Below are 21,078 nucleotides of genomic sequence, written 5' to 3'. Positions count from 1 at the left end.
ATTAGCAGGTCTACTGCCTATGGGGAGATAGATGAAGCCAAAATTGGGGGCAACTAAGGTCAGGTTTATAACAGACCATATTAATCGCTCTTTTCTAAGAGAATTTTATTATTAATAAAGGTAATTTTAAGTCCTTTCATCTGTGACAGACATCCACACAATGGGTTTGGTGTGTTCCCGTGCTCTCTTGTCAATGTCTTGATGGACATCTAAGACCCTGTGGCACTTTGCAAATGAAAATAATTAAGTCTGCATATTACAGTGAATTGGGAATATTGCAAACACCACTCACGATGGAGAAATGATTCATTCAAGTCTTGAGAGGATGGATGTATGGGCAGGAAATAACAAAATGAGATTCATCTTGGGAAAGAAAAAAAATTATAACATCTGGGCAAAAGGAAATCATCAGAATCACAGATTTTAGTGGGAGGAACGAACCTTGCTAATGAAATACTCAGAGACACAGCAACACTTTCTGTGAGGAAGAAAAGTAACTCCTTCCCTTTCCAATCTCTGACAAAACATCTGTAATATGCAATTAAAAATGTAAAAATTAGATGGATAAACTTAAAAGTCCAGGATGACCACAGAGTTTCTACTGTTAACAAAGATACTAAATTACATTTGAACAGTATCGACTGGTTCTCCAGTGATGGAGACAAGAGATACTTTTCTTCCCACCACCACAGTCCGAGCTGTCAATGAGTCCACAAGACCTCAGTTAAATATTCCTGAAACTAAAGAGTGGAAAAAAATTAGCCAGGGATTACAGGAACAGAAGCAAAAAGCCAACTTACTGAAAGCCTTTTTTCTTGAGGAGTTCTCCTCCTTGAGGCTTCACATTTAGATGGCAAAACATAACCCTGTCTTGCTTCAAGCCATATCTGTGCATGTGACAACCATTGGGGTATAGCAAGATCAATGTTCGTCCCATGGGAAATTCCTAAACTTAATTTTGTTCCAAAGAAGGACAAACAGCCGCGAGAGATTTTCTGTGACCTACACAGCTCCGAAAGCTGCAGAGCTGAAACATTTCGTTCGGGTTGCTGAAATGTAGTTTTCCATTCGTGTCAAGGCTAACGCACAGGCTGTGTGTGAGGTGGTGGGCGGCGTGCCCCGGTGTGCCCCCTCTGCCTTTCCCCTGCAGCGGTCCCTCCCCAGGGCATGGCACTGCAGGAATTTGCAGGATAACTGCAAATTGGAAGGACACACAGCTCGCTGACCCATTGCTACCCACCCTGGCACACGGCACAGATATACTCCTTGCTTTCCAAAGGGAGGAGCTGCAGAATTTCTTGTTGTCCGTGGGCTTCTCCTGCCCTCTACTCTCCAGCTTATTTTCTCGTGCTTCTCTTGCAAACACCAAGCTTTTCCCATTAACCTTCCTAAGGATGTGCTAGCTGAGCTCTGCCCCAGCCTGTGTTTGGGGCAGTGTCTGTTCCTGCACATTTTGAGGCTCAGGGCTGTCTCCTCCGCAGGAGCAGGGCTGGCTCTTTTGCCCGTTCAGAGACTAACCTTCTCTAGCTCCCATGTGGGGTGGAAATGCTGCACGTGGGGCCCCATTCAATGGTGAGAAGGACCCTGGAAGGCATTTTGTGCACAAGATATTGGGCAGGGTAAAATCGCATCCTCCGAGCAAATGAATGGGGAGCACAGGTTACTGCAGCAGTTGACGAGAGCTGGGACTTCTCATGCCCTTGAGTATCTGAGTCGCGTGACCAATGCAGTGAAAAATTGTAATCTAATGCGGCCATGACTATTCTGTTTGGAGCATCCTCCATATGTTAATTATTAATAATACAGTTATGAGAAAAGTTCCTGTTCTAGCTCTCTATTAAATAGGATTTACACAGCCATCTGGTGTTCTGTTTAATTCTTATTAATTTTTTTTTTTTCTAAACCCAATTTGTGTGTCTTTAATTAAATTAAAACTCGTGAAAGAGAAAGGTGCTCTGGCTCTGTGACGGCTATGAACTGAACTGCTGAAAAAGCTGAGGTAGGCACTCAACACTGGCAATTAAAAGAATACAGCAACGATAATTCTGACATTGGGAAAGAAGGATAACGAATGTCACCTCTTACAGAGACGCAACAGCTTTAAACCTAAAGGTAAATGTTGACATATAAGCCCCTTGCCAACACTAAAGGATGACAAAAAAGGACCATAGAAATACAGACAAAAATGAGAACAGAAAATACGAAGGGCTCTGGGAAGCTGATATACACCAATAAAATCATTTTGTTGTAATACATCACAAACTGCATTTTCTCACTATCGGCTGTCCAAGGGAAGACTCCAAAACACAGTTGTCCTGGCCTCTGTACCTATGCCTCTCACAGGTAGAAATCACACCCTGGCTTAATTAGAAATGAGTTCACACACAGGGAAAACCTGTGCTACTCTTATATTTCCAGTATCTGATTGAAACCAAAATTGTTTAATTGTTTCAAGAAAAGAAAAAACATTATTCTGCAAGGTTCAGTCAAGAACATGAAGTAAGCTCTCACTTAGGTGTTGTAAACCTGCATGAAGAACAGCTGAGAGTATCCTTGCCTCAAGAAGCTCAAGATCAGTTTTGTTTTCTTTCCTTGGGACCAGAACTCCAAATAGCAACTCAAGCCACTTTTGGCTATAATCCACCAGAAACACCCAACCTAAATAATTCTGGTTTCACCTTAACACTGCTTTTAATTTTGCCATTTCCATGAGTGTCTGCTGGACCCCGCCACAGTGTTTGCTCTCACACTGTGACAGTTCCCCAGCCTTCTCCTACAAAATCCAAAGAAACCACCTGAACAGCCTTGCTACAGCATCAGCAGGGTGCCCTGCTACTCTTCCTGCACCCAAATCTTTCTCCTCCCTTTGCCTGAAGCCCTGCTCAGCTGGAGGAGAAAGAAATCAGTTCTTGACTGGAGTACGCAAGTGCGAAGCATAGCTAAATAATTTCAGGGGAGACAATGGTACATTTTCAACAATCCCATAACATGGGCTAAAAGTCCATTTCTTGGAAACAGTCCAGGACTCAGTAAATGCTCAAACATTTGCAAATTGTTTGTTTTACTCTTGACAAACTGTTCCCATTGTAATAATTTTCGGGGAATCATGAATCATTTAAGACAGCTAATTTGAAGGGAGAAAAGACTCTGGAAAACTTGAACGGAGGACATTTGAGTGCAGTTTTCCAAGAATCCTAGGGTACAGAGTGATTATTTAGCTCTTTCCGGAAGGGTAGAGAATTAGAGTAATGCAGTGCTTTTAAAGACCACCTTGTAAACTACTGTAATTTTAGCTTTCTCCTTGCTGTGAAATACGTACAAGCAGAGTTTCTTAATTCTTCAATGACCTTCTATATAAAGTCCTTCAATTATATTAAGCCTTAAACTTGCTTTCTTGCCAGCATCTCATATGTGCTAGTAGCATGCTTTGCAGAAAAAAAAGGAAAAAAAAAAAAGAGGCAGACAAGTAAAGTCCGGAACTTTTGCTCTTTCTTGAGCGACTTTCCAAGATTCATCTCAAATTTTGTAAATTAGGAAAAAAAAGATAATGATTAATAAAACTGTGTCTTTTCAGGTGAATAGAGAACTGCTTTTTTGGAGTAGTGAAGGGGTGAGGTAACAGGGAATTCTAATGGGAAGCACAAAGGAGAAAGTGCAGAGAGAGATCATTTAGGGCCTGGACAAAAACCTGTTGTAGGGTACCAGTTGCAGGTTTACTGAGTAGAGGAGACAAGGCGGCTTCAGTCGCCCTTTTAGCCCTGATGTGCATACAAGGTTTTCTTGCACCGACAGAGTGTGATCAATGAACAGGTCTGTGAACATTCAGCTCAAAGGGCAGGTTGCCCCTGGACTTGGGGATTTTCGGGCAGGGAGTTGCCCTTCAAACATAGAGGCACAAGCAGCACAATGTTTTGGGCTAAAAGCTGCCGCAAGGCTGATGGTTTGAGCTCGCTGATGTACAGGCGTGACGTGCACTGTACGTGCAAGGGAGCTGCAGCCTCTACCTCCAACCAAGTGTGACTTATCGGGGAACGCAACTGCTGTATTCAGGATCAAGGAGATACTGTGTTGGAACTAAAATTAGGACTTAAAATTGAAACTGTAATTGTAGCATCAATTGCATCCCTAAAATTTTCAGATGGGCACATACGAAGAAAAAGACAAAAGATGGCAGAGGCGATTTAAATCCTTAAAATGCAATGTGATGGCTCTCAGTTTCAAAATCCTGCTACCTCTGCCGCCTCCTGACCTCCGTGGGCATTGGCCTTTGAGGGGGAAGACAACTCCATGAGGGCTGGGAGCTGGGCAGGGAGTGGGAGAAGCTTATAGACCAGCAGCTATTATTAAAGAAAAAAACCATTCTTAGACACTGTGGCTGTGGTGATTGCTGTGTATGAGGACGATGAAGTAACAGGGAAATTTAAAAGAACAAGGAAGATTTTCTGAGTTTGTGCAAATGCCTGATGAAACCCTACAGATGCAATTGCTCTCCTGCCTGAGATTGGGAGCCCTAGACATCTTTCCCAGACTCTGGAAATAAAAATGTGATAAAATGCAGACTGCATCAGCAGCCGTAAAAGTAAAATCATCGATATTAAATAATAATTTTCAATATAAATTGTTCTCTGCAAATTTTCATCAAAGAAAGCCTACTGTAGACACTTAGAGTACTAATATGGAAATGTGAATTAAGCAGCTAATGGTAGAAATAGATTTTTTTGAAACATCAAATATTTCTTAAAATTTCAGATGTGAATGCAATTATTTAGTCTGGATACTAACTTAATGAAAAAAAACCAAACCCGTAACAACTAACTTCTGTTTTATTTTATTTTCTCAGACCATTCTGAAGTCCCTAAAGTTGTCTTGTCTAAGATTCTTCTTGCTGTTCCTGGGAAAGAACAAATATAAAACACTTCAGGGGCTCTATACTCATTTAAGTAAGAACATCTTTATTTCCCTGGCTCATCTAGAGCTTGCTGAGCTGGAGAATGCAAAACTGACCCTCTGAATGTTGATGCTAATGGTAGAAGTGAGGAGCAGGGGTGGCAGGCACTGCTGTAGTCCCTTCATCAGTCCTACCCTGCCAACTAAATTTCCAGAACAAAAAAAAATTTGCAAACACAACTATTTCTGTGTCATTCCAGTCCCAGAACGCAGTTAAAGAACTGGAAAGGTCTCCACGTCCCTGGGACTGTTTCTGGGTGAGTTACAGCCACCCACGTCTCAGCACCCAGCCTTGGACTGGGCAGGGAGCACTGTCAGACCAGGCGATGGGGGTTTGGGTGCTGTGGGTGGGAAGCCGCTCGGTGCCCCTGCCTTGCTCTGCCTTTCACACTTGGAGGGCCACATGTGATCTCACTTACACCTATGAGTCATTGCATTAGCTTTGAAAAAGTGACTTGGAATTTACAGAATCTGTCCAAGAATTGATTTATTAAACATGTACAATAATTCACCCTCCATCTCACCCCTCTTTATTATAGGATTCTCTTGAAATGAAAACAGATTTCAAAGCACAGAGTATGTATATATAAGCCTAAATATCTCTCAGCTGGATAAAAACCTTGTACCTGAAATGTATTGCCTCTTAAGGAAATCATTACTGTGTTACCATAACACAATCTCTTTGTTCAGCAAGTGTGATAAATATCAGTCTATTATCATAAGCCACTGCCAATAACCAAAGCCATTTATCTGAGTGTGTCTCTGCTTCCACAAATGGAACTATCTTACTTTCGAGTTAGCAGTTAAATGCTCGTCTTAAACATAGATATATTCTGCCTGCTTAAAAGGATATTCTGAAAAGTGCTAACCTGAGAGCCAACATGAGGTTGATGAATGCTTATGTTTATGTTCTGTAATCAGTTTAACAGTTATTATCAGTGTGCAACAAGTTGCTGTGATCCAGAAGGGACGCTCAGCTTTCCTGGCCGTAAGAAGATATTTATACGTAACAAGATCAACTGTATATGACCTACCACAGATGCTTTAGGTCACTGTTCATGCATTACGAAAAGGTGCACATATATACAACGTAAGAAATGGAGGCCGTGTTGCTCTGAAACCAGCTAAGCTAGGATGAATGTGCTCAAAGCGGCACAATAACAGCAATTGAGGTCTGGCTAACGGTCTTGGTATCTAAAGGGTGACGCAAATATTTAGAAGAATAAACAAGCAAAATAGTGCAAAAGACCTCATACATTGAAAAGGCTTGAGGTTCTGACCAACTTCATGATAATTCTCAGAGCATAGGTCGCTGGGGTCTATTCTTTGATGAGGTGCTATCAGTGTCTTTCAGATGAGTTCATTTTCTGGAAGAGCACCAGAGCAAGTTTGGCCTCCTGTTAACAAAGCAACAGCTTCAATAACTAAACTTGACCCCACTTGCTGAAAGGCATCCAAGAGTGAACTGAGATGTTACGCTCAGTTTTGGTGATGGAACGATGCAGAGACACAACATCCTAGGAGGAAATATTTGGCTTCATACTATGTGCTCCTGCATGAAAGCAATTTGTTTCAAATAAGAGTTTTAAGATTCTCTTTAATTAATGGCTTTCATAACAGGAAAAGACCTCCTCTAGCCAGCACAGCAGTATAGTCAAGAGGCAAACTGAAGCAGGTGGTGGGTTTGGGAGGGGAAAGAGAGAGCAGATGTTAGCTTCAAAAATTGGAACCCTCTCTGAGTCCCGTAGCAGGAGCCCAGTTTCCATCAATGCATATTGTAGGAGCAATTAATTGGGACCACCCAGGCCTAGGATTTGCCAGAATCAAATTTTCTATTCACACAACATACTTCCGTAAAGCTGGATGTTTGTTTAAAATACTTCTAAAGGTCATTCTGTCTTCATGTTTTTCCTTAAAATATACATCTTCCTTCTGTTTTGTAGATTTGGGGAAATCTGAACTCTTAGAATATGGATGCGGAGCTTTAGGAGAGTAGAAGCTGGGAATCTATCACTTTTTGTTAATGTTTATCTACTTTCACATGCTTGCAAAAAATCAAAATTCCAAGTTAATCAGAAATTGATTTTTGAGGTTTTGATCTAATTCTGAATAAAAATTAGAAAACGTCTTTTTTTTTTAAATTTAGATTCCACTTTTCATCAGACTGTAGTAAAGGGTCTTGACAATGACAAAATTGCTACTTTTTGTATATGTTTTTTCTGTAACATTACAGAAAAGGAAACATTTTTTTATGGTTGCAAGTGGCTTTGGAGACTAAGAGGAGATGTGGATCAGAGTTAAGTGGTGAGGGAGCTTTTGAGAGCAGACAAGTGAGACAGGAGACGGTCTGCTGACTTCAGTCAGGCTGCAGGGACCAGCTATTTCCTCAGTCAAAGCAGTAGATGTAGTCTGAAGGAAAGACAAATGGTTTGGGAATGTGAGGATCGGGACTAAATTATCTTTTATAATTTGTGGCCAAAGATGCCACAGCATCTGCTAGGTTCATCCCTCACCTTCATGTAAATCGCAGTGAAGGAAGGAAGACCCTCAGTGTGTTACAGTAACAACTTTTGGTCCCTGCTGAAGTCTGCAGAGACTCATAGTCATGATCTGCACAAGAAGCACTGTGCTCTATAGCCGGCCCTTGGGCTGTCTATATATCCATGTCTATAATTTTAAAATAAATGCCATACCTGCTGTAATATGCCCCTTGCAAATAACCTTCTCTATATTAAAGTATGTGAGAAAATGCAAATCAAGCCATAAAACGCTAAAATTCTAGCGATAGTCCTGGTCCCACAGAAATCTATCTTACATTTATTATTTTTCAGGTGACATCAAGGCAGCATAATTTAGATGTGAAGACATAATCACCAGGGACCCAAAGAAATGGCTTACCTTTTTGACCTCGTATTTAATAGCAAGCTTAATCCTGCTCAGACTTGGCCGGTGGTGCTCGGGGCACAAATGTATGTTCACATCTCCGTTCAGAATAGCCTCAACTTCTTCAGTGTCTCTGCACAGGTCCAGCACCCCCACAACAAAGTCCTTGCATTGCATAGATAGCTTTCTATAGTCATTCTAAAGGAAAACAGAGAAAAATGAATTATTCAGTTGCACACTTGAAAGCATGCCTCAAACGAACAAACAAAAAAAGCAAGAGAGAGCAATTGTAAGCAAGGTTACTTTTGCAAAACTACTGACTGGAATAGTAAGAAAGCACTTGATTTCACCCAGGGTGTAGCTAGCTTTTCACAGATATACATGAACTCCCCCAGACTTAATTAGCAATGTTTCTATCACCAACATAGTTTACATTACAATAGAGCATGCTTTACAGAACAACAAGTAAATAATTTATAGGGAAATTTTGTTTTTAAGCAATTGCTGGATCTCTTCTCTGGGTGGCATATCATCTAGGAACATGAAAAGATAGCCAAAGGTCCTGCTAATGGGTCAGAATTTACAGCAAATTTTACAATTTAGTTTCTTTGCTAGTAATTCTTTAGTAACTTTCAAGGAGTTTCAGGCTGGCACAACAAGCTGGAGCATCACATACAGATGTGTTCAAATGAATTATATAGTTGTAATACCAATTTCAGTTTCAAATTCATTACCTACCAATTTGGTTAAACAGTCCCAAAAGAGCATCCAGAAGATCATTTTTGTCATAACACTTCTCCAGCAAATGGGACTTTAGAAACTCAACATGATTTCCTATGAAATAATTTCACCTTGCAAACCTAAATTACACTTATGGGAAAAGAGATAGTATGTAGCTGTCTTGATAGAGGGCTAGAAGAGCAGTTTCACTGCCTTAAATTAAATTGTGATTGATTTTCACATGCTGACACTTAAAAAATGAGGAAAATGCCACCATCTGTGTAAATGCAGTAAATTAGAACACAATTAAGGCTACCATTAATATCCTAACAAAATGGTGATATTAAAGACTCGATGTAACAAATAGAAATAATAAGCATAAGACAAGCTCTTACTGACTTGAGAGATCTTTTCAAATTAGGTTTGATGAGTTAATTAAATTCAGCAGCTTATCTAATTAAGCCAGCAGCCAAAAAAAGAAGATAGTTAAACCTGGATTTGATGAAATGATGAGAGTAACCTGGCTTTGTACTCCTATATTTTCTAAATTATTAATTCTAACATTTACACATAGCAATGTATTAGCCTTCCTTGTTAGGCAAGGATCTCAAAGCACTGTGCAAACATTAATTAATTAATGAGAACATTAATGCTGTGCTGTCTAAAATATGATGTTATTAGAGGTGGCTAAATTTCTTTGGACAGTTTTTCCCCTTCAGAATTAAGATGCTCTTGATACTTAATATTTTTTAAATAAGTTGGTTTGATGACTTTGTCATAGGTTTGAGGTTGCTTCTAATGTGTGTGTCCCAACTTTGCTTACTATGCTGTCCTGTGTGCTGAAGGCTATGAAGAGCTGTTTCACTCAGCACGGAAAAATTCAATAGTCACAGGGAACCAGAAAGCCTTTCGGAGCTGGGATTAGACCATTCTCCCAGAAACAGGGAAGATGCCATTTCTGATAGGTGTTTAGGAGAAGGGGCTGAGGAGCTGAGGGATAGCCTGTATTTTAGCAGCGAGACCTTCTGCAAGGCGGAACTTGTACGTTTACATCCTCTTATCTATCAAAAAGGTTGAAATCTGGGTTTCCCTTTTCCTCCTTGAGTGCTGTAATCAGACCGCATGTTCTAATTGGAGTGTTCATAAATGGAGATCAGCAGGAACTTCAAATCTTCATTAAAAGGAGACATAAAAACAAGCAGATGTTTATCTCTGGTAGAGCAGGTGCATGTCCCACTGCAGAAACTGGGGCACCAAGACTTCTATAAATGTGCCAATTTAGTGCATTAAGATTTAAGATGTCCTCAAGGTTCAGGCAGAAAATGATTGTACATTTGCATCTAAATCTAGTACCTAGGTATTTAGTGGAGATAGGGTTTGTAGAGTGAGTGTCATCAAATATGGGGTAAAGTAAGGTCTGAAATGTAAATGAAAAAAAGATTGTATTTTATGGATTCAAAGCGCTCCTCGCTAATCAATTTTGTGCTTTAATCTTCACCATACCAAGATGAATTTAAATAAATAGAAAGCTTGCCTGTTCACTGAGAGAATAGATGTCCAAACAAAAATATCAGCCTGGAAGTAACCACAGGAATCGTGAAGGACAGCAAATATAGATAGATCTGAAAATAGATGTAGGCTGGGAATGAAATACCTAGCTGCCACAGGTAATGCAGACGCATAATTAGCCCAGCAGGTTTAAAAAATACAAGGCTGAGAACTCTGCTAAGCTTTAATACCATTCTCTATGTACCCTTTACAAAGTTCACAAGCTTATCTGTTAGCCAGGACGTTTCAGGTAATTCTCATCACCATTTCCACATCATCTGAACAACTAGTATGTATTAGCTCAGATTATTTTTCCTCTTCTGCTTTCTTTAAGGAAAGCAGTTTAGTTAACAACTAGGAAAGTGCTTCTAAAGCAACTGTAAATGGCAGGCTCCCAGCTGGCAAACTCCAGCAAGACCCAACTTTATTCACATCTCCAAGCCTAATGTTTTTGCTTGTTCTGTACATTTGCAGGGACTATGAATGATTTTTCTGTTCGGAATTATTTACTCCAATTTTTAAGTAGACACAAGCAGCAACACAATCTACCCAAGATACAGGCTGTATAAAGAATAAAATAAAATAAAATAAAATAAAATAAAAGTGCCTTCCAGCTAATCTGCAGCCAGGCAGGAGAGCAGCTTACTGCTCTCATGAGACTTTGCTCACATGTTAAGACAAGCCTCAATGATCACTGAACCTGCTGTGTCTTCTGATGATCCCTTTTACAAAAGCATTTGTCATCTTTGTTGTGGCTTCCTTAATGCTCACAGTCAGCATAGACAATCCTGTTCAGTCTGACGGTGAGAACACAGCGAACACAGCGACTCTCCTCATGTCAGTGTCTTTCTCTTTGCAAGCACAGGTTATTGGCTGTATCTTTATTAAAGACTGAGATTAGCAGGAGACTGACAGCCAAGCTTCTCCTGACCCTGGCTTGCATAGTGTAGCTTTGATGACGCAAGCAGAAATGACCTATCTGCATATAAAACACTGAACTGCAAGCCATGACGCATGCTAAAAAAACTCAGGGAAGCCAAGAAGATTTACAAGCAGCACGCAAGCTATACCGGTGGGTGTGCCAGTGCTGTATAAATTGCCTGTATTTCACACATTTGGAAGTATCTGAGATCCTGCATCCCCTGCACGAAGGAGTGCCGTGGCAGTGGTGGGGCTCGCTTTTGCGTAGGACAGAAGGCTGCAGCCCCAGGGCAAGGGTTAGCGAGGGGTGGAAGAGTCGGGAGGCAGAGGTGAAGGAGAACCAGGACGCATTTCCAGTTACTTTTTGTAACGCCAAGGTTTTTGACGATCAGAGCCCTGAGGACTCCTGGTGACTTTGCCAGGAGGCAGAGGGGCAGATGGCCACTGGGTCTTGGGGCGCAAAGGGCCAGTCCCCGCTCCGCCACAGCCTCTGCCAGCCGGGTTTGACCCCCAAACCAAGTATTTCATGGCCATCCCGGTCTAAATACGTTTCTGGGTTGAACCATTCTGGTTGCAAACCTGGGCAGGCGGTGGGCTGCAAGTGGAGGTCCTCCTTCCCACCGCAGCAAGGAACTCAGGGCTGGAGACACAAAATCCAGCTCAGTCCTCTCGGCAGCCTTGTGAAAACAGACACAGGCAATGACAATAACCCAAACCTTCCCAAGTACTCCGATTAGCTACCACATTATAGAAGTCTGAGGATTACAGGTTTCATAAAACAGATGGATCTTTACAGTAATGAAAACCGCAAATCATACGTGAGGGATACTGGGGCCTCATCCTGACAAGCTGAGTGCTGTCAGGCCTCAGGGAGGAAGATGAAAGATACAACTAAGTACACAAGAGAGCCAGTCTGCTTCAAATAACACATGGAACAGTATTTTATTTCCTATAGAGACAGTGAGCAGAGAAGGATCAGGATAATGCTTGAGAATGTTACAATATCATTTTTTAAAAACTAGAACATAATAAAAGGATTCCAAATTAGTCATTTCCTGCTTCTTCTAACACTGTTGTGCATGTGGAGTTAAAAATGTCTAATTTTGCTGTTTTGAAAAGGCTGATGGTACTTGTCATTCACTGCAATTTCTCTGAATACCCTATTATTATCTGTTGATTATGTTCTAAATGAACTCTGTCATGTCTCCACATCTGTTCAAAACCACCCAGATTTCTTCAGAAAAGAGCTGTTTCGGGTCAGAGGCAGGCAGTCTGAGTAAAAAGTTTAGTGACGAGAAAAAGTACGACCAGCAACCTGTCTTGACTAGTTAATGAAAAAAAAACAAAAAAACCCAACCCCTGTTTAAAAAGCAATCACAGTCAAGCACTGAAGAGGAGCATCCTCCATGGGAGCCTACCTCTGAAATGCCAGCATTGCAGATGCATTTTGGATGGCACATAGAAATGTCTGGCCTCGACGCTGCAACGTACAGTGAGCAGGTCTGAGATTTGCTGAACCTCTCAGTGCAGATGAGCATTCACCAGAAACTGGAATGTGGACAATGGTTCAGAAACTAAGAGGATCAAACCACTTTATATGCAATTACAAACTACCTTCCCGGTCCCAGAATGAGGAACACACTTGAGTTAATGTTTAAGTCCTGCTGATGCTGACGAAATGCTTGCAAGCATGTGTTTCAGTGAAGCACTGAAGTAATCTTCTTTGGGGCTTCAGGAATTTTGAAGTGGGATGAGTTTGTCAATCGACCTGCAGGGTTTTTTTGTTGTAATCATTGTAGATTAATCACTACACAGCTGTTACTTGAAATGGGGCCACAGACCCACAGGATGGTGCATGGCACACAAATACAGAACAACCTGTACAGGTGCACTATTAATGAAAATCACTCCATATGTTACTATTTAGGACCTTTAATTAAATTCAATCTAATAATTGCTTCCAAATAACACCCTTAAAGAGCAGTACAGGAACCACAACCCATCAATAGATATTCTAAGCAGAGATAATTCCAAGTTTCACAGTTTTTACTGCTATCCTGTATACAACTAATTGTTTTGTTAGCCTATGCTAAAGCTTCAAGGTCAGACTTCTGATCAGAAAAACTAGTATCACAGATGAATTTCCCTTTGAATATCTAACCATATATCTGGCCCAGAATGATTTAATCTACAGACCTTTTTCTAGAAAAAAAAGGCAACCTAATGCTGCTTATCAATACACTTTTTTTTTCCAAATAAAAGGAGGAAAAGGGGAGGAGACACAGGATGATGGCTATATACTAGAGTCACCATTTCTCTAGGGCTCTGTCCATATTGTCTCTTATAAGTCTGCTTCACTGGAATTTGAGGGCTTCCATACAAATCCAAGATTTCTGGAACCAACAGACATGAACGCCCAGCATCTGTGACTGGGGCTATCATCGCACCAGAAAGCCTCCACGTGCTCTCAGGGTGTTCACAGATTAACTGTACAGCATAAATCCGCTGAATCCAACCTCCTGTCTGTGAGCAATGCAGGAGCTGTGTACTCGGCAGTAAATCTGGCATTTCTGGGTAGCATTAAATTTGCTGTGCAAATGAAAGCTGTAGGCACATTGCACAGAGCCTCTTTTTCTGTTTCCTTGAAGTTCTTGGCTCTTTGTATTTGATCTACATCACACATACACATATATCATGGGGAGAAATATTGCATTGCTTAGATTAGCACTGTGAGAAGAAGCAGCAGAAATAAAATGGAGAAGTAATTCTGTAAGCATGAACAGAAAACTCCCCCAAATAGAAACGCGCATAGATAGAAAACAAAGGTGAGAGAAAGGAGGGCAGCAGAAAGCCACTAAAATTACATGCTAGTTTTGAAATGAAGTTATTAAATAAACCATCATGTCAAATATACAAAATGCTTATAAATATTTACCAATTAGATATCACATGAAATATGCACAAGCCAGTCTAGAAGCTGTTGGACAATTTTCCTTCTGGGTATTTACACTGTCTGTGACTGGCCATATGTTTAGGAATGAAAAAAAGCACAAGGCCTGTGGGAGGGAAGGTGATGAGAGGCAAGGCTAAGAAAGGGCTCTGCACTGATCCTGCTCCTGTAACCATGTTAACTTCTGAAGTGCCCTGAGCATCCCTTCCAAATAGCTCTGGTGACTGTGCGCATAACTTCTGACACGTTTGATTACAGCCGAGTGCATTTCTATTGTTTCCAGACTAAGTGCCTACATGCATAGACTATGCCAAGGCTGTACAGTTAATATTCCAGAAAGCACAACATCAAGTTGATTTGTGTTCTCTTCTTTCTTAAGCAGGAGCTCATCGGCGATTTTTTTGAGCTTTGGGTGTAGTGTGTTATATTCAGTGAGCATGGCTCTGAAAAAAAAGCCAAGTTCTCATTTAAAACACTTCACTACTCAGGTGCTTGTTGCGAATTATGTCTGGAGGTAGCAACAGATGCCGCTGGTTCGTTTTTCCAATGATCCAGACCTTGACTTCTTCACCTCCAGTGAGCATAATATAATAAGCAATCTGTTCAAATACAAGAGTCTGACATTTCAAAAGTGCGTGTCTGTTGCTTTCCAAGCAATTCGGACCTTTCTAAATGGAGCCAAGAGAAACATGGCAAGTGTTTGCTTGCTGCAGAGTGCCAGGCTGCAGCATGGTGGAGCAGCGGGGCAGCGCCTCCCGGCAAAGGGTGACTTTAAATCCTGCAAGGGAGTGTGAGGGGACACCAAGAGATATGTCCAATAAAAAAGCCCAAGGACAAAGCAGACAGTGCTGTCTGTGTTGATATTATTTTTGGCCAAAGAAGTCCAGAAAACAAGTATGCTTTGACTGAGGACAAAAATTGTGTGGCTTCCAATAAGCCATGAAAATAACGTTCCTTGCATCATTGCAAAGATTTCAATGGCAGCTGCATTGACTGATTTACCATAAGAAATTTTTTTTGGTGCCTCTTTTTTCTCCTCAATAGGTTAGGCTTTCTAGCTGCAATTCATCTCTTCATATGCACCCCAGAAGCTGATCTCTGAGACAGCATACCCCTTCAACAAGGACCAGAGCAGTAAGGAATCAATCAAACCACTGACTTTGGATTTCACCTTATACCTATGGACTGGTAGATATATCAAATCCTTAAGGATTTGATAGCCAAGGTGGTGTTAATAGTTTCTGTGGCAGAGTTAAAAAAATCCGTTAAAATTTGTTACTGTGCTTTTACAGCATCCTTCACAGGTCCAGGCATATGCGTAACCTTCAACAATAACGTTCCAAGATCTTTAAAGTGGGAACTGTCAAAAGCAGCAGAAAGGATAGGTTTGTACCTCCTTGTTTTGGTTCTACTCTTTTGCGCTCTAGCTGTTATGTATCTACCAACTCTACTGATAACTGCTTCTGGGAAATTGTTTGGTTTTGTCATAAACACAGCTTCTGTGGAACCAAAACCAATTAATAAATTTTGCAAGCTCTTTCCATCAATAAAAACATTGGAAAATGCAAAATACTTCACTTTGATATCCCCTTGAAACAATTCTTTAAAATGCATTTTTTTTCTTTTTTAATCTAAAATTAATGGATGGATTATTTGGGGAAGTAAAGCCAGGAATCCATTCACATAATCCTAGGAGGAAGCTAAGGACTGAGACTGAACACAATTCTTGACTCTTCAGCCAAAGTTTTAGATTCCTTAGAATAAGAAATTGCAGGAGCAGTCCACTCTCAACTTTTTTTATTACTTATATTGATTTTTTTCTATTTGAAACTTAAAATAAATTTCTTGTACCTGTGAACTCTCTCTACGCTGAAATTAGTGAATCACTTGACTTGTTTAAAGTTCTCACCCTGAACAAAGTACAATCTTTTTTTTTTAAATATGCGTTTAAGAAGTTGCCATAAGAACACCTCCATCTCCTCTACTCCTTTCCCACAATGTCACCTTCTTCCTGACAAGTACCATTACTGAGCATCTCCATAGCACGCATGTGTGCAGAAACATCAGTGCTATTCAGTATAGAACTAAAACCCTATTCCAAGTCTCTGAAGATATTTAAATATACTTAGAACAGAAATTATGTTGGTTGACAATAATTTTTTTTAAATTAGAGTATTTAAATTCTCAAGGTTGGCATAGCAGCTTTTCAACATAAGATGGCATTTGATGCTTGATGTACTTCTCTTTCACATCATCTCAGCTGGCTTTCAAACCCATGTCACAAATAAGCCACATGCTTTTAATTCCTCAGCTAAATAAAAGGTGGTTTTTTTACCTTCTTGCAGATTTTCCCAAGCTCATTTGAATGTTTATGCTGAAACACCTGTTTTCAGAAGATAAATTATCAAGTCCCTGGATGTCACAGAAACAGGACAGGCTATACAGAGGTGTTAACTAAATATTTTGGCATGCAAAATGTGGGGAATACACACGTTCAGTGAAGGAAAGGGTCTGTCTCCCTGTGTCCTGTCAACAGCTTCTCTTTATTAAATACAAACTACACATCTCAAAATAATACTCTGCTAATTCTCTTGGTGAAGAAGACTTTAGGATCTGTTAATGTCAGCAGTAAAATCAAGCTCATGATGATGCAGTGCAAGATTCCAAATCTCTCTCCATTATTTTCAAATATTTGCTTGCTCCTTGTGTGGGAACATGACACTGAGAAATGGCTTTTCTTATTTTTAAAAATGCAAATGCCTCTTGCATTAGAGGAACATTTATCTCAACGTTACTTTTATCATCATGCAGAAGAATTCCTCTTTTACCCCCAGATGCATTTCACAAGGGCAGGAGTCCAATGCAGTGTTGGGGTTAACTTCTTTTTCTTGCCACCTATTCTGTTTTCAACAGAGCACACACTTACACACAAGACAACAGGCAGCAAATCTGCCGCTCTGATGTGATAGATGTATCAAAGCACGAAAGTTACCTCTGGGCCAAGCTCCTCATTTCACATGCCATCCATACTTCTCCTCTCTGGCATTTTCCCATGTTTATTACATTCCTGATCTGTCTGTTACAAGCACCACTGGGGAAGATCCACATTTTCTATACAATTTGAGACTGAATAGATAGTTTCCTTGCACTAAATGCATTAGCTGCTCTCCTTCAATTGTGTGGCTCTTTTCAGCTCAGCTGCTTGAAACCCCTATGTTTCCTGAAAACCAGATGGGAAAAAAAGGGAGAAAATAATGGATTTAAATCTAAAGCAATTATTTGCTTAACACAGCTACATCTATCCCCTAAGCTGAGCTAAATTTGGCACTTTCAGCTTGCTTAAGGAACACACTTATATGTTCAAAGGTGCTGTGAGTCTCATTTCTCATGGGGATTTTGGCTACAAACTGCATCTGCATACCAGGAGAAAGACTGCTTCTAAATCCAGCCTGCAAGTGAACGCTGGCTTAACTGAGAGCCATGACGCAGCTTACATCGAGAACTAAAATAACTATATGTCTTCCAGATCTCAGACAGACAACTACCACATTTCCCAAAGTCCAGCAACAACAGCTCCTTGGAAAACTAGTCACAAGCATCAGAGGGAATGAAATTCTGGTCCCCACAGCATCAAAGCAGCAACCAAGCACTTTGGAAAAATGTGATCCCAGCTGCAGAGTCCTGGCACAGAGCACTCTTGACCATATGGACATCATCCTTGCTCTAAGAAGAGCACTTAGAAGTGATACTGCAGCACTATCTTAAACAGAAATACGAATATAAAAAGAGTGTAATTACATTTCTTTGTTCTGAAATGAGTCCCAGTCCTGGGGTTGGTTAGTGACAATGAAATGACACACTTGGCAATGAGCAATTTCCATGCTGCACTGGTGTAAAGTTCCCTGCAACAAGTTATATTCCAGGAAATTGCCATTTTTGATCATGTAAATGCCAAAAACCCATAGACATTAAAGTACCTAGCACCATTTTGTGGCAATATAAAATTGTTTGTATACCATTCCTGTTTATCCACAATCCAGTGGATAGTCTGCCTAGACGCAGTGAGGATGAGTTCATTATAATTATCTACAATAACAACAATTAACAACACAATGAAAGATAAACTAAATCACTTCCCATCTGCATCCTCTTTAATGTTGGACTTGAGATCCTCAGAATATGTTACTTTGTTTACATTCATTAATACGATATTAATTCCCTACAGTGCCTTGGATAAACGTACCTGACTCCATTCTCCCATCTGCTGATCTAGTATTATTATTCTATTCAGAGTAATAGTCCTAATTATGCTCATTTGTAGTTCCAGTAGATATCCTTGCCCAAAGAGAATAATGAGCGGCAGTCTTTGGAAACCAGTCATCTTGCTCATAATAAACTGCCCGGGTCCTAACTATTCCCTAAAAACCAGTGCTGGTTCTTAGCTGAATGTTTGGGCATTTGGCATTACTAATTAAACACAAAGCTTATCAATATCGTATTGGACTGATATTGCAATAGTGATAGCATCATCTTCTGTCTGCTTCCCTCACCAATAATTTGATTTTGTCTTTCTGAAAAATGTCTTTGTCTTCGGCGCTCTAGAGTATACCCATCTTCGTATCATTTTGTGCTGAGGGGAGGAGGAAGGGTAATTGTATTACTATGTAATTTTATATCAGTAAGTGCTCTGAGAAAACTCTCTGAGACAAATGGTGAGTGTGCTAGCAAGGGCAAGCTCAAAGTCATACAAGCTCTGTACTCATTGCAGAGGATCCAGTAACCAGGATGGAAAGGACCAACGTGCCTTTCCTTTCAAAACGGCCAGCTGCAAGTGGCAGGAGCCCTCCCTGCATTACCATCGAGTAGGTGCACCGGTTTTGGATACCAGGACTCATTTTGTCTTGCACGCTCAGTGGGTAAGAAAGGAAAACACTCTGTCACTGTTAACTAAACACAGGCAACTGGCCAAATCATTCCCCCTATTTATCACAGTGCTACTAGCAGCTGGCTGCAAACCTGGCAGAGAAATGCGAGCTGCTCCTCTCCGGAGCGGCAGCGAGGGCCATGGCTGAGCGCAGTCCTGGGCTGTTCGGCTCTGCCGCAGCAGAATCCAACTGCCCGCACGAACAGAAAGTCCTCTGGCACCTGGGCTGGGCAGCCAGCAGAACAGCGAGAGGCGGCACGGAGGAGTTTGTCTCCCCTTTATTCCTTAGAGACTGGAGAGACAAAGGTAAATTTCTGTGGGATAGCCCAGATCGTTGGGAAAGGTTGTGGTAGAGCATGAATCCTACCTAACTGATGTAACTGCTGATCAATTAGTTAGCTGTGACAGATCTCTTAATCCAAGATGCGATCTGTTATTCCTCATTTGTATAAAGAGAGGAATCCATGAGCAGTGGTCAGCCTCGGATCAGACCCACTGGTTAGTCCACCAGCTTCACTGTACATATTTCTTTCAAAGGGTGAGGAAGAAATCATCTTCGGGTTCAGCAAACCTGAAGATGATACAATGGTCAAATGAGCCATGATTTTGCCAACTACTGGGGCTTTTCTCCCATGTTAAAGTTGTTATAAAATACAAAATGTGAAATTAGTAACACTGTGGTAAGCTGAAGTTTTTATGTGTAATTAAATTTTGAAAGTATTTCTAAACTGTTTGTTGCCTGTCTCTGGGTTTGTGACAGTCCTTGTGTCTGTTAGATTCATCCTTCCAAGCATCTGTACTCAAAAAGCTGTTGTAGAGCAGTGCTTGCACACAAAAGACAAACACAGTGCAGGCAAATCATCTTCATTCCTAAAATCAGTCATCTCTAAACCCAAACAATTTTCTTCGCTCCTTGTCTCTGAGAAGCAGAAACAGGGTGAGGACCAGGTATCACAGCCTCACTTTTGCTAAAAGAGCTCCCAAAAGCCAGTTAAATACCACTTAAATCTTCATACCAGCTACCTACTGTTCTTTACTCAGCTATATGTGGTGTGTATGACTCCACAACGCACATGGGCACTATATTCATTTAATTTAACCTTATTTCACTTGCTTTTCTATCACAGTAACTTTAACTTAATATAACTCTGTATTTAACCTTGCCTTCATACAGATCCCCTCCACACACAGCAAATTATCTCAAAATGTCAGTTGTTTTTTTCCTTCTACTTAGTCAAAACGCTTATATTCCTCATTAACATGTTACAAGCTTTATTATGCTTCACCCTGACTACAAAATATTCAGAGATTGCCTATATCAAAGGTAAACAACTCTCTCCTTGTATTCACTATCAAAAGTTCAGGTTCAAGAAGAACGAAAAGGAGATCTCTGAACTCTAAACCCCTTTCTTCTAAATATATTCAATATGCTCCAAGTTACTCTATGTAAGATGTCACACACACAAATATATTTCCTGAAAATCATGGCTCAGTAAAATTAGTTGCCACTAGGCCTTGGCAGTTCAGAAGGATTTATAAAAGTCACCTTACATAACAAAAATTAATTTCTAAATTCCTCATCGTACCCAGGGTTTAAGAACTATATGGAAAATCTGGACTTAATATAATCAGTACAGCAGACTACAAGAGGAAGAAAAATAGAAGTCACCAGACATTTATGCAGAGAGAAAGCACACTGACAGCCCCTGTGCCACCCATTTACTGGAGTGTAGTTGCTTCAGATTCTGAAATTTAGTATCAGACGTTTCTGGCAGGGGAGGAACAAACACATTAATATTGCTGGGGTTTCTCCTCTTTTCCTACAGATTCCTCCCAGGATTATTTACATGTAAGGGAGTTAACTCTGCTCACCACCTTTACCAATTCCTTCCCTGAGGGTCCCTTAAAAATGTGTCCATTAATAGGGATTTTTCAACTCAACAGAAATGCACTCCTGATGGAGGATGGGCTGCTTATTTGTAAGGAAACACTGAAATCCCAGGAGCAAAATTACCTTAAAGCAACTGAAATATGCTCAGTTCCATCTGGTTCCAGATTTTGCACTTGTCTCTCTACCTGGCTAAAATGTTGTGTTATTTGGCTTAAAACTTATCTACTTGAAAATGCTTCCAAAATACTTGACAATGGTGGAACAGCTGCTGTGCTGCTTCATTATGTGAACCAT

At 40.6% G+C, this 21,078-nt stretch overlaps 1 protein-coding gene across 3 annotated transcripts in view; it reads right to left on the bottom strand.

Annotated features, from left to right (window-relative positions):
- The window catches only part of TRPC7 (transient receptor potential cation channel subfamily C member 7), an 80,391-nt gene that overhangs the window by 40,890 nt on the left and 18,423 nt on the right, over positions 1-21,078 (bottom strand). For all 3 annotated transcript variants that reach the window (XM_069772319.1, XM_069772318.1, XM_069772320.1), the window contains one exon: positions 7,846-8,028. In XM_069772319.1, the coding sequence (XP_069628420.1) occupies positions 7,846-8,028 (183 nt within the window). The remainder of the gene's footprint in view (positions 1-7,845; positions 8,029-21,078) is intronic.

The sequence above is a fragment of the Haliaeetus albicilla genome, chromosome 27, assembly GCF_947461875.1.
Source record: "Haliaeetus albicilla chromosome 27, bHalAlb1.1, whole genome shotgun sequence".
In the NCBI taxonomy this organism is placed as follows: domain Eukaryota; kingdom Metazoa; phylum Chordata; class Aves; order Accipitriformes; family Accipitridae; genus Haliaeetus; species Haliaeetus albicilla.
The sequence above is the reverse complement of the archived record's forward strand: the minus strand, read 5'-3'. Positions and strand labels throughout refer to the sequence as shown.